Consider the following 27026-nt stretch of genomic DNA (forward strand, 5'->3'; position numbering starts at 1 on the left):
CACGGGGAGCCGTGAGGAACTGGCAGCAGCCCTGAGTCCTGTCTGCTGCCCAGTGGCTCCCTGGGATGCAGCCAGCTCCTGCACGGAAAGGGTTGTAGCTTGCCCAGTGGTCACCCTGCATGAGGGAGAGGAGGAATGTGGGGAGCCCTCAGCATTCAGAGCTGGGCTGGAGTTGCACCACATGCAGCACAGCCCCTTGTCTGCATGGGTAGCTCCTGTTGGGAAAAGGCCACAAGTGAGCAACAGTGTTGTGTTGCCAGCTGGATCTGTTGCTTTGCACCTCTGGCTCATAGGGAAAAGGCCTATTCCTTGGCCAGTTGCTGTCCCAGAAGATGGAGCAGGGCAGTCTCCATCTGTCATGCCCTCTGTGTCTTTCCTACTGCCCTCTGCAACAGTGCTGAGCCAGACCAGCTGCCCCAAGCCTGCTTCTTCTTGCCTCCCTTGTGCTGGATGACTGATTGCTCTCCCTGCCCACTGCCAGACCCCCTCCACCACCTCCTTTCCACTGTCTTTTGACTAATGTGCCATCTGCTGTGCCAGCAGAGTTAGCAGTGGGAGCTGTCTTGGAGGCAGAACTGATCCTGCGCAGTGCTGGATCCAGGCCACTGGCCTCTCGGTCCATGTTAGTGCTGGCGAGTCTCCATCCCTTTTCTGCAGCCTTCAAAGAAGCACGTCCTGCATGGTCAGGCTCTGCGTGGCTTTCTGAGCACTGTGCATTGGACAGTCATCATCCTGTACAAATACACTGTTGGGCTTTTGTAGATGCAGCCCTCTAGACTGGTGAGAGTCCAGCTCCTGGACTCTGCCTCCTGGCTAATGGGAAGGGATTCAGTGTCTCCTCTGATTTTTCTCTTGGTCCTCGTGTCCCCTTTGTCCTTTTCACTGTGCAAATCTCACCCCATGGAAATGCATCTGCATGGCTAGTTGTGAAACAGGTGCTATAGCTATACTGACAGTGACCTCACTTTGCATTTATAGGAAAAGCTTGGATCCCCAAGCAGAAGCCGATGGATCCTGTTTTGGAAAGTGTGACTCTGGAGCCAGAACTGGAGGAAGCCCTTGCTAATGCCTCTGATGCAGAACTCTGTGACATTGCTGGTAAAATAGTTCCTCATGAATCGGGGGTACTAGTTTAATTTTGTTTGCTCTTTTGTGGGAAATGAGCTATTGAGCCGTTTGTTGTTTATCTGAATGCTGTCAGTTTTGACAGGATTTCTTTCTTTGTTAAAAAAAAAAAAAGTTAAAGTTACTATCAGCCCATGTTATTTAATGAAGAGCATGGACCAAAGCTGAGGGGGGAAAAGAAGGATTTATCAAGGGAACAACATGTTCTTTGTTCTCATCTCCTGTCTCTGCCACTGCATCTTGCAAATTGCAGATTTCTTCAAGCCATACCTCTAGCAAACGATCAGACAGACCCAGTGAGAACGTGGATTTCTTGTGCAACTTAATAAAGGAGCCATGAGGTTAGAATAGTCTTTCAGCAGATGCTCAGGGTAGCTCTTTGTTGAAGAGTTTTTCCAACACATTTTAAAACTATGGATTTCTAGCAATTTGTGCTGTTGGTCAGTTTTGTGAGTGTTAAGCTCAGCATGGTGAAACCCAGCATTAAAGCATCGGGGTACTTCATGATGATGAAGAGCAGGTTGGAATGTACAGCAAGCTGGAGAGAGGGACAGAGCAGCTGCAGGTGCAGTTTGAGTCCTGGCAGTGTGCTCTTCACCAGGCTGAACAAGCCTCGTGCAAACCAGGGAGGGCAAGGGTGGCCCCTGCCCGAGGGGCTTGTGCTGCCTGCTCGGTGGGGTCTGAGTGGAGGTGACCCCATGCAAGCCTCGTTGCCCTGCTGCTTTACATATTACAATATTGGTACCTTGCTGAAGAGACTAGTGTCAGCCTAGCTGTGTGAATGGCATAGGATGTGCCTTGGGCAAAGGAGCATGTGAACACCCGCTTGGTGCTTCACCGAGCTCACATGTCCCCTGCTGGTCCAGTAGACAATGAATATTTCAGTGCTACTGGCTGCTGCTTCCAGTTCTGTCTACTTCAGACTAATGTACTCCCTAGCAGTGCACTCCTTGACAGGAGTCTGTAAGATAACCTGTAGAATAACCACTAGACATCATCTACGTAGTAACATTATAGTCTGGCTTAGAAATGTGTTTCTGCGTTAAGGTTTCTAACATATGTACCCTGGCCAAGCATTACATCTCTGGCTTTTGCTTTTTAACAGTGCTTCTAGACTTCTACCCTACAAAATCTGCCTTTCTAAGCTCCAGATCTGGGCATAAATTATTTTTGCAGAGAAATGCTGTTTGGGGCAACTTGGTAAGCAATTGCTGGGAGAATACACTTGAAGTGGCAGCAGGAGAACTGACGTGATAAAAGTTTCAGTATTGACAGTGACAGTGTTGCTTTTCCAAATTTGCTAAGGCTGTGAAACAGTTCCTGCCTGTTTAACGGGTCTTGTTGTCAGCCTTGGTGTATTGGAACCCTTCCTTGGCAAGGCCAGTAGGATAGTTCTTGTGGATTCTCCCATCAAGTCCTGGAAAGGCTCCCATGCCTCTGATCAGCTGAGGGAGGCAGAAATGGGAGGCCTATGTTCTGCCTGAGCTCCTTTGGATAATACACAGTAAGCACCAGGACTTACAAACAGTGGGTTCCTCTTGTCTACCAGCACAAACTCTAGTCCCCAAAATCCCTACATGGTCACAGCAGTAGATGCTTCCCTCTGTCTGCAGTCTGGATATTCACAGTCCTGACTAGTGGAGAGATTTAGTTGTCAGAGTAAGCTGTGTTTGGGATGTACGTGTGTCCCCAGAATGATGAGCTTGCAAATTACTTTTCCAAACTCTGTCTCACTGCTGAAAACCTCAGCAGTGAGATAAAAGGGCTGGCTGAAATGCAAACAAGCAAACTCAAGAGTGCCCAACCTCACTCAGACTTTCAGGCAGAGGATGCTCTGCCCTGTGCAATCCAGCCAGGATGTGCTGGGAGGGTGTGGGCACGTGGATGGTGGTGTTCACTGATGCCCTTTGCTGCAGGTTGTCTTGCCTGTCCACCCAAGACCTGCAGGCATGGTGAGCTGTCACCATAACAGATGCCATTCTTGTGATGGGCCTCAGAGATTGTCTTTTCTGCAGCTCCCGGCCCCTCTTGGCCAAAGCACCGAGCAAATGGTGGTGAACTGGTGCCAGACAAGCCTAAAGAGAGCAGCTCATGGGGAAAGCAAAGTGCCTTTGTGGTGGCATGCTTGAATTTCAGGGAGAGATTTTTCCTTTGCGTATTTTAACCACTGTGCCCATCCAGAAGTCAAGTTTTGTCTCTGTTTGTAACAAGTATTCACATGAAAGTTGTGGTTTTTTTAAAAAAGGTGTTGATTAGACAACCAGCTTATTGTCTGAGATGAACTCCTGTGAGTTGCAGGGTTATTTTTATAAACAGAACTTTTGCCTCAATGTATGTAAGCCATTGGCTTCCCACTGCTTATTTGCAGCTGGCAAGAATGTCAGCAGTTTCCCCTGGGCTTGTTTTAGGGTGCATTTGCATATTGGTTTTGCAGTCATGAGCCTGCAAATTGGCAGAAGTTTGTCTTTCAGACTGTTACAGTCTTAGAGTTTTGTTCATACTATCACTTTCTGCATTTCAGCTGAGCCAGCAGAGCTTTAGCTCCTCACAGTGTCAACTTCTAAGCGTACAAAGATCAGTTCAAAGCCCATCACCACCCTGTAAGCACATGATGTGCATTGCCACATTTCAGACCACAGTCACCTCATTTGTTGCTGCTTGAGGGACTCAGTTTGGTTCTGTGTGGGGCACAGTTCATCTCAAAAACTGGACTGGTGCACTGTGTGGCACATGTCCAGGTGAGTAAGAGAGATGAGGGTGTGCAGGCTCCTGCTGGACTGAACCCTTTAGGTCAAATCCTACCAGTGGTGCTTTTTGTGTGTTTTATTGTCTTCCCCTTGCTGCTTTTGTGTGATGCAGAATCAGATCAGCTACTGGGAAGTCTTTTATGTTTGGCTGTTGCCTGTCTGCTAGGTGAAGCTCCCCTTCTGCTATGGATCATACAATATGGGCATAAAGGGGGGAGCACATCAGAGTGCTGTTGCATATTTGTGTCAGCCGAGGAGGTCAGTCCCACCTTTGTGTGTTGCTCTCTGCTTGCTCAGGAAAAGGTAATGCACTATAGACCCCCATCCCAGACAGGATGGCATAAATGTGTCTTTTCCTAGCTTTGGAGACTGCAATACCTCAAGTCATGTTCTCCTTTTTTTCTAGCCATCCTTGGCATGCACACCTTGATGAGTAACCAGCAGTACTATGAGGCACTGGGGAGCAGCACCATTGTGAACAAAGAAGGTCTCAACAGTAAGTGATACAAAGTGTTAGCAGGCTGCTCTGTTTGGCTTTGAAGCTGCTAACAGAGGCAAAGTGGGAATTACTTTCTAGGCTGAAGGTTCAAGCCATGACTGTTGGAGAAGCCTATGATTGTAGGGGCAGTCTCTGGTGAATCCTTGCCCGGTGAGATCCCATGCAGCCTCAGCTGCTGCGCTGGCACCATCTGGGAGCAATGGCATCTCAGGGAGCAGCCCCAGGCAGGCAGTGTGCCCTCCACCACCCACTGCATGACCCTGAGAGCCCAGAGCAGCAGGCAGCAGCTGTCCTGTGCTGGCTGGGCAGCCTTTCCACATGCACCTGAGCGCAAGTGGAGGTGCCGAGGGCTGCTGGGTCTCGTCCTGTGTCTGTCAGGTCACACTGCCCTCTCCCAGCACTGCTTCTGGAAGAGAAACGCACCCAAAGAGGACATGATACTGGTCAGGGCGCTTTTGTTTTCACGTGTCTTGTTTTTCACTTGCAGGTGTGATTAAGCCCACACAGTACAAACCAGTTCCTGATGAGGAACCAAACTCAACAGATGTAGAGGAAACTCTGAAACGAATACAAACCAATGATCCTGACCTTGAAGAAGTCAACCTTAACAATATTATGGTATTTGCTCCTTTCTACTCTCCTCTCTTGTTAACAAGACCATGCATTTGACATATGGAAGGCAGAGACCAAATCTGCTTTGCTGCACAGAGTGGTACCATAACACTGTGTTTAGCCAGGCAAGAAACACCAGTGCTTCCCATTTCTGTTCTGGCCAACAGGGATTGTTACCTGCTGTGGGACAACAGTGGCACCTCCTGTGGTAGCAGGAGGACTCCTGTAGATGCCTGGAAGAGCAGAGCTGTGTTGTGGGTAGTTTGGGAGATCTGTCTGGTCTGGTTAAAGCCTGTCTGGTTAAAGGTGTTCTATATTGCTTTATTGGTTTAGTCAGGCACATTTGGTGGAGGGGCTGTTTATGTGAGATAAAATAGTGGGAGGAAGAAGGCTTCATAAACCTGACATTTGCCATGAAAATATGAAGTAATCTCCCTTCTTGCAGGTAGCCCTGTCCATCTCCCAGCCATCTCTTCTGTGGGACTCCTTTACTTCCTGTAGAAAGCAAATCAGGACACAGTGCCACTTCTTAAGTTGCCTCTGATGCACATAAACATACAGAAAATACAATTGCTGTCTGTCTCCCTGACTCCAGGGCCCTCCCTCCAGGGGGTCTGTTGAATCATGACATATTCAAACAGCAAGCATGGATTACTACACATGCACATTAAAAACATTTGTGGCATGCCAGCTACACCTTCCTATAATGAAAAGATTTTTAGCTTCATGTATTTGGTTCTGTCTAGTGGCCTTGAATATCCTTTGAGGACAGCAGGCTAAGGCTTGAGCAGGCAGGCAGTTTTTTTGTGTGTTGGACTGAAGTCTTTGGGGCACGGTTTGGAGAACTGGGGAGTGGGAGTGGAGAGGGTAAGCTGCTGGGCTTTCTGTTACAGCTCTGCTGATGGCTTTGACTGTAGCTGTAGATGATTCCACATGATGCGATCCAAATGGTGTGGCAAGAAGCCCAAGCTGAGGATACTGCTTAAAATTTTAGACAGGTGAAAATGTCTGTGTCTGAAAAGGGTATCTAACAGGCTTGATAAGTGAAAAATACTCATTTTGTTGGAATTAAAATAAGCAGCATGGATTTTTTTTTCCAGGCTGAGACCTAGCATGGCAAATGTTAGCCTGAAAGAAAGCAGTCAAAGTGTCTGTGGCTTGTTCTATAAGGAGATCATTTCAGGTCTTTCTGGATAAGACCCTGTAGGTGGAAGTTTCCATGAACATGCCATGAATGTTGCTCGATGCTGTGATTAACAAGCTCAGGAGCAGTGCTTTGCAGGCTCATGGATCGTAGTTACATAGATCCCCACAACGCCTACTTTTTTAAGTAGCTGCATTTCTGGGCAGTTAAATTAAACAGCAGAGACATTGTAGCTTCAAATCCGGGCAGTGAGCTATCTTCAGAGTGGGAAAGGGGATGGAGACAGGGCCATACTCATTAGGCCATGCTGATTATAGCAAGAGAACTTATAAAAACATGTATTGACCCCTTCCTGAATTACATCAGTGCATTTGGTGATTTCACCTTGATAAGAAATTTGATAAGAAGTATCATTTAAATGTATTTTATTTTCCCTCACAAGGACAATGGTCTAACACAGGTTCTCCTACTTTTCACAGAATATTCCCATACCAACTTTAAAAGCTTTTGCGGAAGCACTGAAAAATAACACCTATGTGAAGAAATTCAGTATAGTTGGGACACGGAGCAACGATCCTGTTGCTTTTGTAAGTACTGTCAGCTTGCAGCCATAAAGCTGTGACAGGAGCTGTTCTTGGGCAAGGTATTTTTGAAGTTTCTGGCTGACTGCTGTGCAGTGTGCGCTGCGTTTGGCACGTTCTGCACCTCTGGCATTTGGTGCAGGTGCTGCAGTTTCAGGAGTGCTAGTGAAAGCCAGTGACAGACAGGATTGAGTTCCTCCACTTCCTTTTTCAGCTGTGGGGTTTTCAGCACACAACCTTTTAATCCCAATGGGCCTTGTATTTGTCCTCAAGGATCTCCTGGAAAAGGAGTGTGAGACAAGAACTGACTTCTCAGTGGCATTTTGTAAAAGCAGTTTGTCTCTCTGGATTTATCCTACATCAGACCCCCCCATTTGTTCCTCTGGGTAAGGAGGCCTATGCTGCAGTGTGCTCACCTGTCCCAGCCCCTGCACACATCCTCTCCAGCTCCCTTTCAAACACTCCTTTGTGCAATCCTGTGCAGAAGCAGGACTCTGCATTTCCTATGTGTGCCCTCTGTAGGTTAAGAGGGTCTTTCTGGCTGCCAAGAGTGGTCTTAACTGTCAGCGGGGACGCAGAGAGGTGCTGAGCTGTTCTGCTTGGCCCTTTTGCTGCCTTCCAGGCTGCATCCTTGCACATTCCTGCAGCACTACTGCACCCAGTTTTTGCTTTTCTTCACCCAGGCCATCCCTACCTACCTCCATGCACACTGGTTTCCTTTTAGAAAAACACTGCTTTTTGGAGAGTGAGTACAGCTCTCATGTTATTTCAGGTCCTCTGAACTGGGAAAGAAGCCTGTGCAGGCAGCATTGGTGATTTTTGAGGGCCCATGGGGCACTGCACAGAGCTAAGGGAGCTGTGGAGCCAAGTGCTGTGTGAGTTGTGCACAGGTCAGCTCTGCCACTTGAGCATCAACTTCTGGTTCTTATGTTTCATGACATAGACAGGTTATCAGATCAGGTCGAGGGGGTTGGGCACATGCTGGCCCACTTCTGGCCTTACCAGCTGAGGGAAGCAAAAGCAATTAATAAGGCTGTGATGCCACTTGGGAGGATGTATTGGAGGTGGAGAATCCCTTGTTTTTCAAGACAGAGGCTTGTCTCTCTGCCTGCTGTAAAGGGAAACATCTCAGTCCTTTCCAAGGAGGAGCAGTGCAGGCAGGGAGCTGCTCTGGCAGGAGGCAGTGCCAGCATCCCTGCCATCACCATTCTGGATGCTGGCTTTAGCAGGGGGAGAGATGAAGCTGCCACAGGGCAGCGCAGGTGTGGATTGTCATCTTTTGGGGTGGCCCTAAGGGTTTCTCCATACAAGGTTTTTCTGTGGCCTCCAGCATGCTTACATTCAAGAATCCCCCTGCAAGAGGGGGAAGCCCCCTCCTCCTGCAGAGAGCTCTCCTGCCTGGTGTCACTGAAACTGCTCGGCACTCTGAGCCTTCCCAGTGTCCCCCAGAGGTGAGGGGAGCTGAACCCCTGCTGCTCTGGGGTGCTCTGCCCCTGCTTGTCTGACTGTCAGCTCCTTCCCACCCACCTCTGCCTGCAGGCGCTGGCTGAAATGCTGAAAGTCAATAATACACTGACGATCCTGAACGTGGAATCAAACTTCATTTCTGGATCGGGGATCCTGGCAGTTGTTGAAGCGCTCCAGGGCAACACCTCCCTGGTGGAGCTGCGCATCGACAACCAGGTACCGCACGTGTCAGCCAGGGCCCTGATCAAGGGAGTGTGTCCTGGCTGTGGGAAATGGAATAGCTGGTCAAGCTGGAGGGTTGTAGCCCACTGCCAGGTTGTTTTGGAGAGGTTTCAGCCCCTTGTTTCTGTTGCAGTTCCTGAGCGGTATCTGCTACTACCTACAGTAATTAACAGAGGCTGTGGCAGTACAAGCAGCTCCCTGTGTTGTGGTGCTGCCCTGGAGAGCAGTGATGCACCTGTCCCATGTCACACCTTGCTCCCAGCTTTTGTGGGTACTTAAATAATGTCTCTGTAGTTATGTTGAAAATTTTCTACCATGCAAAGGAAAGAGAAGGAGAGATCCAGAGTGTGTGGTACAGATGCTGTGGCAAGCTTAGCTCCCCCAGAAACCCAGGGTGTAATAGTGAAAGCAGCTGAGTCTTTGGGCTGAGTCTTTGGGCAGGGAACACCTGCTGGAGGATTTAGAGCCACTAGGTGGTATCAAGAAGGAGCCACGTGTTTGTACCAGGAATAGGCCAGCAGTTTGTTTCACCATCTCCAAGTCAGAAATACCAAATGGACGAACACGTCCAAAGAAGGAGAGAAGGGATGGAGATGGCAGATCAGTGTTCTTTCTGAATCACCCTCTAACCTCACCAGCTTGCTTTCCTGTTTTCTGTTTTCAAAAGAGCCAGCCCTTGGGCAACAAAGTGGAAATGGAAATTGCAAACATGTTGGAAAAAAACACCACCTTGCTGAAGTTTGGGTACCACTTCACTCAGCAAGGTCCCCGGCTCCGTGCCTCCAATGCCATGATGAATAACAATGACCTGGGTGAGTCAGCAAAGGATCCCTTTGTCTCTTGGCAGTTCCTGGTGGGAGAGGGGCAGAACTGCTCACTTGAAAGCTCTGGTGGTTATGCTTGAATTAGAAACCACCTCTTTGAAGGGCTTCAAGGAGGAAAGCAGCCTCCACTGACCAGTTCCCTAACACAGCTGCTGTTGGCCAGGCAATTGGTCATGCTCCAAACCTGGAGACACTGGGCAGCTAAAACTCCCAGGAGAGGCAGTGTTTTTGGCAGTCACAGTGGGTCTTGTTGGGAAAGATGCAAGAGCTGCTAACAGGTTTCAGTTTGGTACAGCATCTGGCACACGGGTTGTGAGCTGCCAGCACTTGTGATTCCTGCCAAATGTTTGTCTTCCTCCATCTTCATTCCAGTTTAACAAGGAGATGAAAAGTATAGAGTTGAACTTTGAAGGCAGTGAGACTTGGCTCATCCCCTTCAGCAAAACAAACTGGAAGTGTTTCTAGGGAGAGGTGGGAAGCACGTGGGTTTGAGTCATCTTTATACCTTCAGTGAAGTGACCAGAAATGCTTGAGAAGCTAAATGCAGGCAAGTCTGCAAACTGCCATTTCAGCCAATCCATGTGGCAGAGGCTTCCCATTGATACAGGCTGCTGCAGAGCGCTGGAAATCAGACCAGCAGAGCAGCATGGAATGTAGCCAACATACCAGCCACCCGGTGCTCAGTGGGTCCCACCTGCCTCGGCAGGGTGGTTACCAACATGACATTGCCCAGCTCCTTCCTGGCAGCAGCAAGCGATACAGCGAGGAGGAATAAGCAGAAGTTTGCAGCTTGTCCTGTTTAGTATCTTGAGAAGAACTTCCCCAGGAGGGTGGGGGTTTACAAGAGGCAGCAGCTGCCCTGCCCCAGTGCTGGGCAGAGTGGGAGGTTGGGCTGGAGGCTCCCAGGAACACCTACCACCATTATTAGCACTGCTGGGTTCTGCCAGACACATCTAGAAAACAAGGGCTAACAGGCAGTCTGAGAAAAGCCCCAGTGTATAAGTGCCAGCCATGGAGAACTGGAGCCACAGATTTCAATCTGCATATGGCTCACCACAGACAGGGTCTTCTGACCCTTCATGAATCAACTTCATGTTGAAAAGCCACTGAAAAACAGCTTTAAGTGGCTGCCATATTTAGGCAGATGGTAAATATGTTTTTAAAAAATATATTATTTTTTTTTTTAATCAACCTTGCTTCAGCCAGTGCAGAGGTTCTGTGCCAGTTCTTCACTGGTCACACAGAATACTCAGTATTATGTTTCACTGCGTATTTATTCTGCCTGTGACTGCATTCCCAGTCACTAGAGGGCTGCACCAGGAAAGGCTTACTATTTTCTGTCCTTTGGATCATGGCAAGTTTATTAATGACAGTGCAGCACCTGACATTCCAAGTAATCAGCTGGAAGTGCATTTTGCCTTTTTTTCCCATTAAGATTTGCATTTTTGTCTTATTTGGTTCTTGTTTGCAGCTCGTTTTCATCAGTGTGATGGCCTCTGGCAAGAGCACCTCAGCTCTACACCTGGACAATGTATAAGTATAGAAAAACCTCATTTTTCTCCCTGTCAGCAACAGCTCTCTGCCTGTTCCCCACTCCAGTGCTCTTGCTATCATCACCTGATGCTACCAGCCCTTGATTTTGGTCCTGTAGCTTCTGTTCTCTAAAATGCTCTGTATGAACCAAGTATGAAGGCTTTTACATTGCTTCTTATGACCTAACTTCTGCATCCTCTTTATAACTTTTTTTTTCCCCTTTTTTTTCTCACACACATTTCTTGAAAAGGCATGAGTGTAGCTGTCAAGGCTGTATATCAACTCTAAGAGTAGATAGACTGGTTTGACCATGTTAACTTTGATCAGAGGGGCTGGAGGCTAAAAGCTTAGGATAAGAAATCAGATGGAATTTTAAATTTTTTTATTTTTTTTTTTAAACTTGAAAGGGCAATTGAGAAAAACTAGCAAAGGAACAACTGTGGCATCCATCTCCTGCTGTCTTTACACCTATCAGCATCAGATGACCTTTTGGCCAAAGTCAGATTGCAAAGACAAACTGTGTGAAATACAACTGCAGAACAAGGGAAGTGAGGCTGAAAGTAGCTTCCGGCCCTAAATATTCTTAGGGATGGAAACTTTATCTTCCTTTCCTTAAACTGTAAGGCTGTGCCTACTGCTTGAAGCAGGAATTCAGAACCTGATGCTACCCTGTTTCTTTCCTGGCAGAAAGTATCCTTCTAGGCTCCTTTCCACAGCAGGCAAACCAAGCCTGCCATCCACATCTTCCCAGTGCCATGACTGACTCCTCTCCCTCTTCTTTTTCAGTGAGGAAGAGGAGAAGACTAGCAGAGTTGAACGGGCCTATTTTTCCCAAGTGCAGAACTGGAGTGTAGCTCCTGGCTATGGAGGTCATTCCCGGTGATCTGTGCTACACTGTGGAAATCTAAAGGCAACTAAGTGCCTTGACAGAGTATTTGTGGTGCCTGGTTCTGTTTTATGCACTAACAGTTTAAATTAACTAGTGGCTGTAGTTGAAGATTTTCAACAGTAGGACTGTTGATGTTTTCTATAGAGCTGGAAACTGTTCAAGCCAGTAACAACCTGCAATTTTTATGCAATCTCAGTTTAGAGTACATCCCAGTGTAAAAGTGAATCTTAATTAACCTGGGACCCAATTTTTCTATAAACTACCTGCACGGTGTTTCATACAGTTAGGATGTGCTATGCATGAGTGAAAGATAGAACTGTTCCACACAAATTACAGAAGTATTAAAAAAATACTTTATTTTTTTTTCCCAAATTGATCTCAAGTAACTAGAGAGGAGCAACTAGTTTAACAAGCACTTGTACTACATGGAAACATGGCTAACTTCAAGAGGTGTGATTTACAATTTTTTACCGACATCTGTCAATCAGTTGGAGATGCTGTTTCCAATGCATCTTTGTGTTTCTTAGAAAAAATTCTATCTACCCCCTGATTAAATGGAACTTAAGGCCACCAACAGAGTCTCAAAAATTGATGTATTAATATCCTTCCATCCTACACACATATGAAGAAAACTGCCACCTTTATAGATGCAATGCAAATCCTAGCCCAAAGGAGATGGCCAAGCTAATCAGCAAACCAGAACCCTCTTTTCAAAAATCTCCACTTCCTTCAGTGACATAATGTTAAAGGTGTGTGTCCAGATATTCACTGGAAACAAAGTTCTTTCTTTGCTGTTTTCTCTAGATGGCAATGTCTACTAATTACATTTTGTTCTGCTGGGGATATATTTATTTTACTGCCTTCCATAATTCCTGCATAAATGCAACAGTAGATATGCCCTAGAAAAGCTGCTAAGTGAAATATCCCAACTCCAAATTTACACTGCAAACAGTCTGACAGTTTCTGTCAGTCTGGCACCATCATCTAGTCTGGAAAGAATTCTCCATAGGCCTGGGTAGCTCCCAGATGTGCAGTGCATTGGACCGAGCACTAGCCCATCCAAAACTCCCACTATTAACATGAGTGGGATCCTGCTTGCTAGGAAGTCTCCTGGCAGAAGTGTTGCTGTACTGAAGCCTTATTCTTGGTCTGATGACAATGTGTCCTGGAAAATGTTCCCACTTGTTAGAAATCTGTCTGTGCACACTTGTGAGGAGTGAAGTTTTGCAAGACTTTTACACATACTCCAACAAAAGTCCCTCAAATTGCTTCAGAGCTTGTGTGCAAACACCATACATGATTTAGCTCTGACCACTGGAGCAGAGAAAACCTGTACGTTCAACAATATGGGAGACATCTGTTGCTCTTAAAATCTTAATAAATGTGTCAATGTTGTCAAATAAAGTGCTTCACTATAGCTTCTTCCCTCCACCCTGCAAGTTCCAGGTCAGAATATATAAGAAAAATACTTGAAAACTTACGAAAAAACCAAGCAAACACCTGGCACACAGCCTCTTCCTTCCATACGCACCACAAATACTTCAAAACCATCAACTGAATCATCACATTGTGTTTCAGCTGAGCCATCCACACAGATTTTCATGTTATGGGCTCAGCTCTTCCACTGGCTTCAGAATATAAATTCATCTTATCCTGTGAAATGCTGACTGTGCTAAGAGACCCAGACATGCAAGGAGATGCATGTGCAGAGCACGGAGCAGTACCATGGATACCGCAATAGCATTTTTGCATGAATGAAAAAAAAATAGCTCTTATAAAGGAAAAAAACAACAATGAAACAAAATAAAAACCAGCAAGAACGTTGCCCTGTGTTTCACTGGAGCAGCATGCAAATTTACTATGCAGCCTAAGCATATATGAAGCTAGCAGGACCACTCCAGGTTCCTCAGTTGATCCTTACAGAACTGCTTAGCTGAAAGATGTGTGTGAGAGTTGAGATCTGTGCACCAGAGACAGGCAGTGCTTAGAGGCATCAGGCTTTGTAGTGAATGGCATCAAGCTGTGTAGTGATGTAAGCTACAAAATAGTGATATTTAGGAGAAACACAGATCACTGTTTGTCCCAGCAGCTCTCCAGGAAAAGGGGAAAAAAGCCAAAGCTGCTGACTGCAGCATCTGGCAGATGCAGCCAGTCCTGCTTACCTGTCAACATCCCTGGAGCTAATGTGCCTTCTCTCAGGCATTATTACCACTGAGGTGCCTGGATCCCACCATACAGCATTTCACATGTTAAGTCCTTATTTGTATTCAACTGACAAAACTAATCCAGAAGCCAGGATGCAGAAGCTGCTTATGGACTAACTTGCAAGAGGGAGGCTAAGGATGATCTTAGTTACCTCTCTCCTCCGTGTAGCAGAGGAAACCTGGCTTTATGGGCCTCCATCTTTACATCTCAAATCAGTCTCCTCCCTTGCCTTAGTGCAGCAAGGACCAGAAGAGGCCCCATAGCTCCCCTCTGCTTTTGAGGTAGAATCTCCAGCTGCCAGGAGTGCACAGGAGAACTGTACCTTGTAGCTAGACCTGCCACACGGCAGACAGCTAGCTAGGTTTGAGCATTTACCTCTGCAGCATTAAGCACCTCCAACACAAGAGGTGAGGTGTATTTGTGCAGTATTTCAAAAATTAGGATGGAAGCACTAGACGTTATTTATCATCAGCACAGGAGTTCCAGAAGTGTACTACATAATATATAGTTGTTGCCATTCTGTACTGTTAAAGAGATACAGAAACAGCCATCAAGTAGATGAGCGTGTTCCAGACTTGCTGACGGACTGAATTACAAAATTGTGGGGTTTAGCTTAACAGATTATGAAAATAAAGAGTTTAACATGCAAATTGGGACACTCCCATCAGTGCTCTAAACCAGGCCTGCAAGTAGAGCTTGCATGATTTTCCACAAATACTCCAATCCTCAAAAGCACAGAGGTTAACTGGCCAGCAAAGCTTGGGAGGCAAGATGCCAGAGGACCATGAGTACGGCTTAGACTTCAACTGATGGGAATTTTCCAATTTCTTCTCCAATATAGAGAAGAATTTGCTATTAAATGCTATCCTAGAAAGATTCCCAAAGGAGATATTAATAAGTTTCAAGGCTTTGCTTCATGTAAGGAACAGTCATAAAGACAATTCCTGAGTGGCTGATTTCATGGTAGCATTACTGGAAGCAAGAAGAAATGCTTGCCATGGCTTCAATGGAACCAATGCCCATGTCCTTAAGTTGCTAATCAAGCCAACAATGAATTCATAGCACTATGGAAGAAAGCTGCAATCTCTATGAAATAACATTGCCCTAACTGTAATTAAGCAACTGCAGAAACCTGAGTTACCTTACTTTTAAAAACAGTTGCCAGCAAAAAATGCCAACGGACCAGTAAGTGATTTTTGATTTCCTGATGACTAACTGCTATTTAGTACCAAGAATGACAGTACATTGCAAGGACATTTTTTAGTCAAGACACATCTACACTATCAGTAAAACCCTTCTGTACATTCTACAGCATCAAGCACACAAAGCAGCTGGCAGAGAAGTATATTGAGCTCATATGCTGCAAATCCCCTAAAAGACAATTTCTCCACTAATAAGAGCCAGAAATTGCATAAACATCTCACAGCTTTTGAAAAACTCAACCCCTGTTTACAAAGCACAAATGCTCCCCCCAATCTTGAATTTCATGTGGATCTTGCAATGTCCTTTTAGCTGTTGCTGACATTTATGCACAGGTGAGCATCACTTCCAGTGCTGTAATGCTGCTTTTTTTGATGGTCTCTGTGCTCCTCTAGCTGTGTGTCTCAGTTCCAACATGCTTCAAGCTGTCGAGTTTTTTGAGTGCAAACAGAGCTGAGCCCTGGATTTTTCATGTACTGACAAGTTGAGGGAAACAACAGCTCCTGGGGAGACAGAGCACTGGAATGAAGAATACTTCTGCTGTTCGTCCCATAGGTCACACAAACAGTGTGGGCAGACAGTATCTACCTGTGGGCCTTTGCTCCAGGTCCAAGAGGGGTCCTAGCACTGCTTTACAGCCAGTTTTACACAGGAGTCAAGTCACTGACTTCAGGTAAGTACCCCTTGCTTCTCATTGGTATAAAGCAAGAGATGTAGGCAGGTGGCACATACGTTGAAAATATCCTCCAGTCTATTGATGCATCTGCTGTTTTCACACCCTAGCACTACCTACTGAAGCAAACGATCAGTGGAGAGATCGGAGATCTCCATGCAGGAGGAGAATAATGCAATTGTTATGTCCCTTCAGTTTACTTTGATTTGTGAGCAGCTGTGTCCCTTTGCATATATTCTGCTCCAAAATCCCCATGGCAAAGGCCACCCTACAAGACTGTATGTAGTGAGAGGAACCCTGTAGTGCTGGTGATGATTTGGGCACTCTGGTAATTTGCAGTCAAGTAATGGATGGTTTTCAGGGCATAGTCTAGGCTTAAAGGCAGCATATTGAACAAGACTTTCCAAGCTAACCCATTTTCATTACTTCCAAACCCAACTGAGCAACACATAGGGATCTGGTTATAGAAGCCCTTTGCATTAGCACTTTTGAGATTAATTCATGAAACAGCTTAATTTTTCCCTGTGTCAAGCCTCCTTTTTGAGACATGTTCAATAGGTACCCTTGGCCGTCTCCTTGTACATTCACATTCCTCCTTAAGTGTCTGTCCTGAAGCCCCTGAAGTCACCTTGAGCTCCTTCTCTTGACAAACAGGACAGCAGGCTGTAAGACCTTTGTTGTGACAACTTGGACACGTCAGGACAAGCTGCCGGCAGTGCTGGCTGGAACAAAGTTTATACTGGTCCCACAGTGCCCCACAGTATCTGCATGCTGCAGGGAGGAGGAAAAGAAAAAGTTAATCACATTGCCCCATCTGTTCTTCTTGCAGAGGGTTTTCTGCAGCACCAGGGGGCTTCAATCTCTCATGGCCATCTATTCTCTTTCAGGTTTTTAATTCCTGCTTTAGCTAGATCTTCTAGAACCTAGTTAATTTTCAAACTTCTGATTTTGACGTAAAAAACTTAGGACAGCTCTCTCAGGAAAACATGCTCACAAGTGCTTCCTCTAGTTATGATTAGACAGATTTAAAGATTCTTGCTATCAATAGAAGAAAGATTTGCTGGTGATAATTAAGGAACGTTGCCTGCGGGGGATGGGGATGCCATGGGACTTCCCTCCACCTAAAGCTAATAGCTTGTGCAGATGGGGTGTCATTAGCAGTCCTTGTAGAGTCCTTCCACAACATCAGGCAGGTTTTAACCAATAGCTACAGCCCAGTTTAGCTGTACCATCAAGAAGGTGCCTACCCCAGCACTTCCCTTCAACACTTCTGTAGGGATGGCTGTGATGTATCCAGGTTCTGTTTTACACCAAGTCAGGCACCTTCAAGATGTATACTGTAATTGCAGAGGAGGAATGGGAGGTTATGCTCAAAAAGCTACCCAGTCAGAGAAAAGGTAGCACTGCTTCCTCAAAAAGCCCAGAGGCAAATTCCATCTATTTGTACCTCTCAACTGAGAGGAAGAAAACAGGCAATTCATTTGCATTATCTGATGAGTGACCCAAGCCAGACTAGGCCATGTTCTTAGTAACTTCAACTAGAGGTCACTGAAATTCTACAAGCTACAGAAACTTCTAAAGCATGAAAATAACTAAGTGCTGTAGAGCTTTGTGCAACGATTCTCCTAACGCCTGGCAGTCTGTGCTGATGTTCTGTGAGATTACTGGAGCAGAGAACAGCTGACAGCAGGAGAACTATTGAATGCTTTGGTCACTTGGCCAAACAGTCTATTCAGCACTGTAGGCAAGAAGCAGGTAACAACAGCAGTAGTGCTTGACATACATCTCCATAGCTGCAGATGGCTCATAACAGCAGCTATTCCACAGGGGATGCTTCCTTTTACTTCTCCAGTTTTAGGGAACTCTGTTTAGTGACCGTTCTCTCATTTCTGCCTTACGTGTTAAAAAGTGGATAATGATCATGAAAAGTGAGGGCACCAAAAGATCAAAGTGAGTATGAGGAAGAACTGCCAAGACCAGTTTGGCTGCCCCTATCCTGCACACCTCTGTGAAAATTACTGCAACAACTTCCCAGTGTCTGCACTTACATTAACTAATCCTACCTGAGATGATATCTTCATTGGAACAAATGGCGTAACGATCATCAAATACAAACAGCTTCCCCCTGTAGAATCCATCTGGAAACTCTTCCAGGTACTTGTGAATTCCACCTTTTAGCTGGTAAACCTCTCTGCACACTGCCTGTTTAAAGCATATTAGCAGAAAAGCTGAAGGAGACAGCAGCCGTGGTGGTATACCAGAATTCCCAAAGAAAATATTGTGAACACCGGGGATCAACAAAAAGCAGCAGCTTCTCAGGGACCATGAGATGGCATCATGTGCACCCACAACTCTAGGCAGTGCCACCAGGGGTTACTGGGCAGCTCCACAATGCTGGCTTGTTGACATGAAGCCAAGTGTGCATTTAATGTCACAGCCAAAAAAAGGCTGGTAACCTCCTCGGCTGAGAAAGGTTTGCTGCATCACAGATCAAATGCCTTTGAACTTCTGTGACCTGCTGCAGAATAACTGGTTTTATGCAGTGAGCTGTTAGGAGGGGCAGAATTTCTCAGGGTTCACACTGGTGCAGCAGAGAAAAAAAAAATCGAGGTTTACATCTCTGGAGAACATACAAGTATGCTGTCCCCTTGCACCTTGAGGGAAGGATTCAGGAGAAGAGTAGGATGGAATGCACAAATAAAACAATGCAGTGTGCTAGATTTAATTCCAACATCACTGGGAAAGCACTGTCTGATTTTCACTACTCTGGGATGCTCAAGGTGTGAAGTAATGACCACAGAGCTCATGTAACCTAGACAGAGCTCATGTAAGCACTGCAGAAGGCTCTCAAGTCCTCCTAAAACACTACTACAATGGGCAGGGGTGACTTACAAACACCTCTTCTCAGCAAATGGGTTATTATTTTCAAGGAGTAATCACTGCTGTGACACTAGTCCACACAGATCATCCTGAGCTGCATCAAACTACGCACGTTGTTGACAGACAGGATGAGGCAAGCACGTGTCAGACACTTATCTGCCTACCTGCTCACTGAGCAGTTTGGGCTCAGTAAGAATTTACCAGCATAAGAAGACAGCTGCTCTTAAAGCAGTTTCACCTCCCATACACTTCTGCCCTCAGAATGACATCTCACCTTGCTCCGTAGGTAGGCAGAGCCTCTTTCACAACGAATCCCTCCTGTGCAGTACATCAGGACACGCTTGTCTTTAAAAAGCTCCAAGTTTTCATCTACATAGCTGGGAAAATAGCTGAACTTCCTGATATTTGGAGCCAGACAGCCTTGGAAATGTCCCTGCAATAACAACAGATGGCCATGCAACTGTTTAAAAGCAGTCATACATTATAAGGTCTGTGTCTAGAACTAGAGTAGAAGGAGTAACAGACCTTTTGGGCCAGCACACCCAGCCCACTGCAGCTGCTTTAGGCAGTTCCTCAGCTGCATTTATGCATCAAATCTGCTAAAATCTGTAAAAGGATTCTGTACACAGCATGTCTCCTCATTCAAACAGAGGGAGCTAAATGGTACAGAACTGTCAGAGAAAGGACAGGCCACAACAGTGCAGAAAGGCTGATGGGTATGACAGCAGGATGCCCCAGTCTTTTTGACACATGGGACATGGCAAAAATGCTGGAAAATATCCTTAAAAATTAAGCTACTTCTACTACAAACTATGTGGCATTCACTGCTAATGTCATGTGGACCACTTTGTCTTCTTCGTGCCCCAAGCTGTACAAACATTGAGCTGAACCGGTTCCATGCTGAGTCACTGAGCAACTCCTCTGCTGCTTGTATCTAATACTCATTTAACTGAACTCTGTGTGTATTACAGTCAGTCTGGAATATGGAATATCTTCTAGTAAGGCTACATCCTCACAATGTGAAATTCTTCCCCCCAACACCTGTAACACACTGAAAGAAGTGTAAGAAACACTTACTATTTTACTTTCATAGAAGTTCCTACAGTCCAGCAAGATGGTATCACTTTCTCCTTCACTGGCCTGAGACAAATACTGTTCCACTTCTTTATGAAATTCCTGAGGGGATAAATGGATTCCTTTAACCAAAAAAGAAAACAAGAAAGAAAGAAAAAGAAAATTAAGATAAAGAAGTGAGAAGCAGCACTACAAAACAATGTTGTGTATGATCTTGCTGATCCAGATTACCCTCAGATTTCCAAATGAAGATTTTATGTGATGGTTCACAGACTTTCCAACCCATCTCAACCAGGCAAGTTTATCCATGTTGGGATTCCTACTGACAAATGAAAACACAACACTGTTTCACATGACAGAAGCAGCAGCAGACAGGTGCCTGTCTCAGTGATGTTTGCTAAGTGCACTTGGCATCTCTTACAGTTGTAAAACAGAGACTGAAAAATGTTTCCTTTCTCTCTGCTCATGTCTCGTTACATTTGGAGGTGCAGGTTACAAAAGGTTACAAAAATGCCTTTGTTTTCAATAAAACTCTCTCTGTTGATAAAAATATAAATTTTGTATAAGGATGTATTACTTTCAGTACAACTTCAAATTACATAAAGTGTCTCAGTTTTTGGGTTGCTCAGAGCTTAGGACTCCCAACCTATGGAGAAACAAAAAATCTCTCCCCTCAAATCCCTCTTTAAAAATAAACCCTATGAGCAACCTGCCAGAGTAATGGAAATAATCTCCAGAAAATACTGTAAAATTGGAGGAAAAAGGGAAAAAAAATAAATAAATCCAAACATACATCACACAAACTGACAAAAAAATTAAACTTCTGCCAAAACAACAGAAGCTGTAGAAATTTACCACCAACAAAACCTCTTGGTGGAAAAACAAACCCAAAACTGCTGTTAATTGCTATTTTCTGTGCTCCTGCTTACCAACTACTTAAGTGTCCTCACAGCAGATGCACAGACAGGAACATCTTACCAGGCATAATCCATACTAACCAGCTACAGGTAACAGAAAACAAGCACAGCCTATGTTAGGGGAGTGGCATGAAACTGATGCAGAACTTGGCTCTGCTTTAGTGCAAAAGGCAGGAGTGTAACTGTTAACTTCAACACAGTAAAAGCCAAGTCAGCAGTCCCTAACATAGGAATATATATATATATATATACTCAACTGTAAGCTGCAGCAGGATTCTGGCATTTTCTTAAAATTAAAAAAAAAAGCAAGCTCTTGGCATCCACAGCACCAGAATCCACTGGACGCACAAGAGGACTCCATGGAAAGCTCTTCCTATACAGCTTGGTTCTTAACTGCAAGGTAACCACAAAGGGAGACCACTAGAGTTCTTTATATGGTATAATTTCTGAGCAGTCTTAAGCACCTACAGAACACTTAGAACAAATACAAAGACATTAATGTATTGATATGTCTTCCCTAACCACCACACATCTACCTTTAGCAGGCGCTCAATGACTTAGTCCCTGACTAAAGCACAAGGTATGTTCCTACCCCAAAACAAGGTAACTGCTTGATGTCATTCGAGCTCCCACCAAAAAAAAGGTCATTCTAAAGTGTTTTTGAGTCAGCTAAACACTCTGCAAACCAAAACCTGAGCCAGGAAATTCCTTGCACCAGGAAATTCCCTGCACTAGTAATTTTTGGTACCAGTAAGAAATAAATTTCTGTATCTACTTCTTCTGTGTCCTGGCCACTGTGCAGTGGGAAATGTTTTTGATGCAGGAACTTTATTCTTCACTCACCTCTCACTTGGGTGAGAGGCTTTACTTGTCCTCAAATCAACTTACCAGTTTCTTTATAAGATACTATCTTTGGATCAATGCCCATAGGTACAATTTCTTTGAATACTCCAACTCGAAGGTCTGGGAAACAGTGAGCTCCTCCTGTGCTGTTCTAGGAAATTAAACACAAAAACAATCAACCAACATTTGCCAGGTGTCAAGATTAAAATCACCCACTCCCTTTCATTTCTACAACTTGCTAGAATATGGAAGTGTCTCAGTGGCTGAGAGAAAGAAATGTCTCTCCTGCCAGAGATCCACAATCTAAATCCTGAGGTTTAGGCAGTGGAGCCCTTCTGTGAGCTGTCAGACAGGGCTCTTAGACCCAGTGACTACTCTGCAGGTGAGACAGGCACCATTTGGAATGAGGTGCAGAGTCATCAAGGAGTGGGAAGGAGAACAGATCTTGGTCAGAAACAACGGCCAGCACCTGTCATGAGAAAGTGAAGGCCCCAACTGACTAAGGATGCTGACCCTGACAGAAGAACTAAATAACCTCCTATGGTTACAGATCAAGGTGACACACCTGAGCCATGCAGCTCTCTCCAGCCCCTCTGACACCTGACACAAGCACAGCAAGGCCTCCACTCATGACATGTTTGATGGGAACTACAGTGGTTCATGGGCATGAAAGAGACACATGGGAGGTCAGCCAGGATTAAGATTTGTTAGTAGTGGAGTCTGACACCCCCCACTCCTCACGCACAGGATTATCCCTTTGGAAGTCTTGGCAAACCCTTTCTGGTAGGCAGCTCCACAGCAGCTGATGGGAAGAGAGAATTTCTGCAGGCTTGAGCAGTGATGGTGCTCACAGGGGGAGCATCAGCCTGTAGCAGGACCCCAACTCAGCCCTCAAAATGAGAGATGCTCTGAGAGATAATCTATTCGGTTTTGGGTCACTCTCTAAAAGGAGGACATTCAAGGGGCTGGAGCATGTCCAGAGAAGAGCAATGGAGCTGGGGAAGGGTCTGAAGCACAAGTCTTATGAGGAGTGGCTGAGGGAACTGGGGGTGTTCCCCCTGGATAAAAGGAGGCTGAGGGGAGACCTTCTCACTCTCTACAACTTCCTGAAAGGATGCTGGAGCAAGGGGGGGTTGGTCATTTTTCCCAAGGAATAACAGATAGGACAACAGGAAATGGCTTCAAGTTGTGCCAGGGGAGGTTTATTTTGGATATTGGGAACAATTTCTTCCTAGAAGGGTTGTTAGACCCTGCATGGGCTGCTCAGGACAGTGGTGGAGTCACTATTCCAGGAAGGATTTAAAAGCCACGTAGATGTGGTGCTCAGAGCTGCAAACATGACTTAGGTAGTATCAAGCATATCAATCAGAAGTGCAGTGCTGTGCAACACTGTTCCAGCCATCACAGACACCAGTCTACAGCAACTACAGTGGCCATGCAGCATTTACACAGCTCCAAGCACTATCTTCACTCCTCTATGTCCATGTCTTCGCACAGGAACCTGAAACTCCCACTTACTTGGGTTCACAGCATGCAGAGAACTGTGACACACAAAATACCATCAGTTACTAATGCATGAATCTTCATGCCCTTAGAGATCATGCAGGATTGGAGGTTTTGCCAAGACCAAGGTAAAATTCCATCTTTTTTCTGTTTTTGCATCTACACATGGGCATAACTAACAGGTCACATTTACTCCTGAAATTCATCCCAGCACAACAGACGGTTAAAAAGCTAAGATTAAATCAGCACTGCATCTCTACATGGGATCTGAGTTTCCTAAGTTTCACTAACTCCTTTGATCTAGTTATTTTGGGGGATAAAATAGTAACTCCTGCAAATAAAGCTGCATAGAAAAGAAAAATGCTATAAAAGCAGCAGTTTTTCTTCCTCACAAAGAAACCAGTACCTACAGTGCTGAGGCAGCAAAAGCCCACCAGAATGCCATGTAGCACCAGCTTCAGCTGCCATCACCATCTGAAGAGAACAATCAGTACACATGCTCAAGCAGAATTGAGCATCCCATTCTCCCTCCAGTCAGGAGGGAGAAACTCCTTGTTTCTGCCTGTGTATCTTCTCTTGAGGACAGTGCACCCATATGGATGCCAAAGTCTGCATGAGCCTAAAACAGCAGGCTTCTAGGCAATGATCTCATATCATGGTAAGGTTAGGAACCCTTGGCTTAGATCAGTGCTGTGAGAGCACAACTGCTACAGCAGAAATAATACTAGCAAGAAGCCGTGTGCTTATTTCTCAAAAATTAAATGTCCTGCATTAACAAAGTCTATATAGACATTATTTTTTCATACCTTGAAATCCTCTCGACACAAAATGTCTTTGAACAGAGGCTGAGAAAGCATAGCTTCCACGTAGAGATTGGTAGCTACTTTGCTTCCACCAACTGTCCCATTAATCCCTTCTGAAGCAACTCGTACCTAGAAGGCAAGAGGGGAAGCTGGGAGTAAGGCTCACTAAGGGTAAACACAGATCATGGTGAAATCAGCTAAGTATGACAGGGTGACAAAATGCAGGTGTATTTTTTATGCTCAGAGAACTATGCTCAGAGAATTATGCTCAGAAAAGAGAGTACTAAGAGGGAAGAAAAAGATGGCTATACTGAAGTTGAACATAAAGGAGACAGTAAATAAAAGAGGAATAAACCCCCAGCCATTTCAAAAGAACGACATCAAGACAGTCAGAAAGGTTTGTGCAATAAGCAGAGCAATGCTAACTGGCTAAAAGGCAAATCCTGCAGTCACCATTAAAATTCCCACTGGAATTCTGCCTCAGGAAGAATGGTGTTGTGCCCAACAACTCACACAGCTAAAAGGAATATGTGAATATAAACAAAATTGGAATATTAAATTTCAGTCTGAGTAATTTTATCTCCAGCATTGTTGAATGAACAAAAACTCTACCGTGGTGGGCAAAAAAAACTAAGACTGAATATAACAGGCAAGAAATAAACGAACTGCTTGAGAAAGCAATATGCTGTACCTGTTCTGGAGATGAAAAAATAAATAAGAAAAATACCAACCACAGGACAAAAAAGCTGAGCAACAAAAGAAGTGAATGTGTCAGGACATTTCACTCCAGACCTGTGCTGGTGCAGAACAGGGAAGGTGCCTACCATTGGCAGAGAAAAAGAAGCTACCTAGGAAGAGGAGGTTGTAGTGAGGTGGGTGTTGGCCTCTTCTCTCAAGTAACAATAGGACTAGAGGAAATAGCCTGAAGTTGCACCAGGGGAAGTTTAGATGAGGTATCAGGAAGAATTTCTTTACTGAAAAGTGGTCAGGCACTGGAATGGGCTGCCAAGGGAGGTGGTTGTGTCACCATCCCTGAAGGTATTAAAAAAACATGCAGACATGGCACTACAGGGCATGCTCTAGTGAGAATGGTGGGTTTTTTTCTGGGTGAACAGTTGGACTCAGTGAACTTAGAGGTCTTTTCCAACCATGATGATTCTGTGCTTCTGTCAAAGACAAAAGTAGCTTCCTGCTCTGAGCTCCCCTCTTGAAATATTCTTCTTTCCACAGACAGCCTAGGAACATCAGCTTTGTGAGGCTGAAATTCAGTGGCCACAGAGAGGCCAGCTGGATGAGCTCACTCAGCTCCTTGGTCTAGTCTGCCAGGAATGAAAGGAACAAAGGCTCTATGCAGGAATGAGCACTGCTGTTCTATGGGGTGATCTGAGGTGTCAGTTGCCCTCACCTCCTTCCACAGTGGAATGGATTACAGCTTGATGTAATCATTCTGACTGAAGACCACTGCACACATTACAGTGACACACATTACAGTTAATTGGAGAAAGCCCAGACCCATGCATGTGAATATCCTTTCTGTCGGACAGTAGGAGCAACAAAAAGACATATTTTCCTATTAAAAACCCCACTAATTTGCACCAGTTTGAATGAAGGAGATGGAGTAACAGGATCCGCACAGAGTGGATCAGAGGTATGCTCAATGCTGCACAACTTGGGGCTCACAGAATTGAAAGGGATGTAAGATTATCTTTATTACTTTCTTCTTCTTTCTAGTGTTAGCCCTTAAATAGCATTATAAATGCCTCTCTACAGAATCTGAGCATCTGCCTTAAAGAGAACATAACAGGCCTCCCAGAGAGGTTGTAGTCTCCTTCTCTAGTGACTTTCAAGTCCTGTCTGGATGCCTTTCTGAGTGATCTGTCCTAGTTGGTTTTTGGGTTTTTTTGGTCCTGCTCCAGCAGGGGGGTTGGACTTGATGATCTTTGGAGGTCCCTTCCAACCCCTAATATTCTGTGATAACAGACTAGCACCTTCTGGTGCAAAACACCTGGTTCTCCACGTGTCCCATCATCCTGCACTAAGTAAATCAGGTATTTTTTTTTGTTAAGAAAACAACCATCACTTAACACCTTACCTTGCCAGTGAGATGCAGATGCTGGCACAGAGCCTTTTGCCAAGCACACAGTTTCTCTGGATCCTTCACCTCACAGTAACAGTAATACAGAAGTACTTCTCCCACCTCGCTGACCATAGTATGGCAAAGATGAACAGACAGGAAAAGGATGTTAGGGTTTAAAGCACAAAAATACACTCAGCAGTAACCACTCACAAAGCAGGTAATTTTTTTCTGGCAGATGTAGGGAGAAAAGAGCAACCAAGTTTGGAGGGATTAGCACTGCTGGGTTTCATTTATTTAGAAGAAAAAGAATATGAGCAAAACCAGCATTGCTGGTTCTCAGGACTGATTACAAAATGAACTCACCTGTGCTACATATAGTGGCTTATGTGTGCTCTACTCGTTTCTCTCAACACACAGGACACAAGAACTGCTGTTTTCTGTGCACACAAGTGTCCCATTAAACTCCTACTTTGAACAGCTTGCACAATGAAAATTCAAGTGCCTGAGCTACCTAAATTTAACAAGCCAAAATTTTAGGTCAGTTTGCAGGTGCCTGCATTCTGAGCAGCACAAACCAAACTCTCACAATCAGAAACATTTTCATGAACACACTAATTAATAACTAACTAGATCTTAAGGAGGAGCTGGAGGCCACTGTACAGCAGGAAAACTATCACACAGTTGCCATCACAGAAACGTGGTGGGAAGACTCACACAATTGAAGTGCTGCAATTGATGGCTACCTTTTCAGAAAGGAGAGGCAAGGAAGAAGTGGTGGTGGGGTGGCTCATTATGTTAGGGACAGATTTGAATGCCAAGAACGTAATGTTGTGAATGACACTGTTGAGTGTTCACGGGTTAGACTCAAGGGGAAGGCCAATAAGGCAAACATCATAGTGGGAGTTTGTTGTAGACCCCTCAGCCAGGGTGTAGAGGCTGATGAAATATTCTATAAGCAGCTGGCAGAGGCCTCGTGATCACCAGTCCTTGTTCTCATGGGGGACTTCAACTTCCCAGATGTCTGCTGGAAATACAACCCAGCAGAGAGGGAACAGCCCTGGAGGTTCCTGGAGTGTGTGGAAGAAAACTTCCTGACACAGCTGGTGAGGGAACCAGCGAGAGAAAGTGCCCTGCTGGACCTGCTGCTTCTTAACAGAGAAGATGTAGTGGGAGATGTACAGGTTGGAGGTCATCTTGGGCAGAGTGAT

The 27026-nt window shown here is 45.2% G+C and overlaps 2 protein-coding genes across 2 annotated transcripts in view; one reads left to right on the forward strand and one right to left on the reverse strand.

The window, feature by feature from the left end:
• The window catches only part of TMOD1 (tropomodulin 1), a 16763-nt gene extending 4838 nt beyond the window's left edge, over positions 1 to 11925 (forward strand). Inside the window, exons 3-9 of the mRNA XM_010001001.1 lie at positions 979 to 1098; positions 4279 to 4368; positions 4859 to 4989; positions 6607 to 6714; positions 8248 to 8391; positions 9065 to 9209; positions 11541 to 11925. Coding sequence (XP_009999303.1) covers positions 979 to 1098; positions 4279 to 4368; positions 4859 to 4989; positions 6607 to 6714; positions 8248 to 8391; positions 9065 to 9209; positions 11541 to 11608 — 806 coding nt within the window. The 3' untranslated portion in view covers positions 11609 to 11925. The remainder of the gene's footprint in view (positions 1 to 978; positions 1099 to 4278; positions 4369 to 4858; positions 4990 to 6606; positions 6715 to 8247; positions 8392 to 9064; positions 9210 to 11540) is intronic.
• A 4182-nt stretch (positions 11926 to 16107) lies between these two features.
• On the reverse strand, positions 16108 to 25950 carry TSTD2 (thiosulfate sulfurtransferase (rhodanese)-like domain containing 2). Its single transcript, XM_010001002.1, has 7 exons — positions 25834 to 25950; positions 23745 to 23870; positions 21481 to 21586; positions 19679 to 19797; positions 18876 to 19034; positions 17785 to 17923; positions 16108 to 16492 (listed from the first exon to the last, which is right to left on the reverse strand). The coding sequence occupies exons 1-7, from the start codon at positions 25948 to 25950 to the stop codon at positions 16233 to 16235; spliced, it is 1026 nt and encodes a 341-aa protein (XP_009999304.1). The 3' UTR covers positions 16108 to 16232.
• Between the last annotated feature and the right edge of the window lie 1076 nt (positions 25951 to 27026).

This window comes from Chaetura pelagica, unplaced genomic scaffold (genome assembly GCF_000747805.2).
Source record: "Chaetura pelagica isolate M959 unplaced genomic scaffold, ChaPel_1.0 scaffold126, whole genome shotgun sequence".
In the NCBI taxonomy this organism is placed as follows: Eukaryota; Metazoa; Chordata; class Aves; order Apodiformes; family Apodidae; genus Chaetura; species Chaetura pelagica.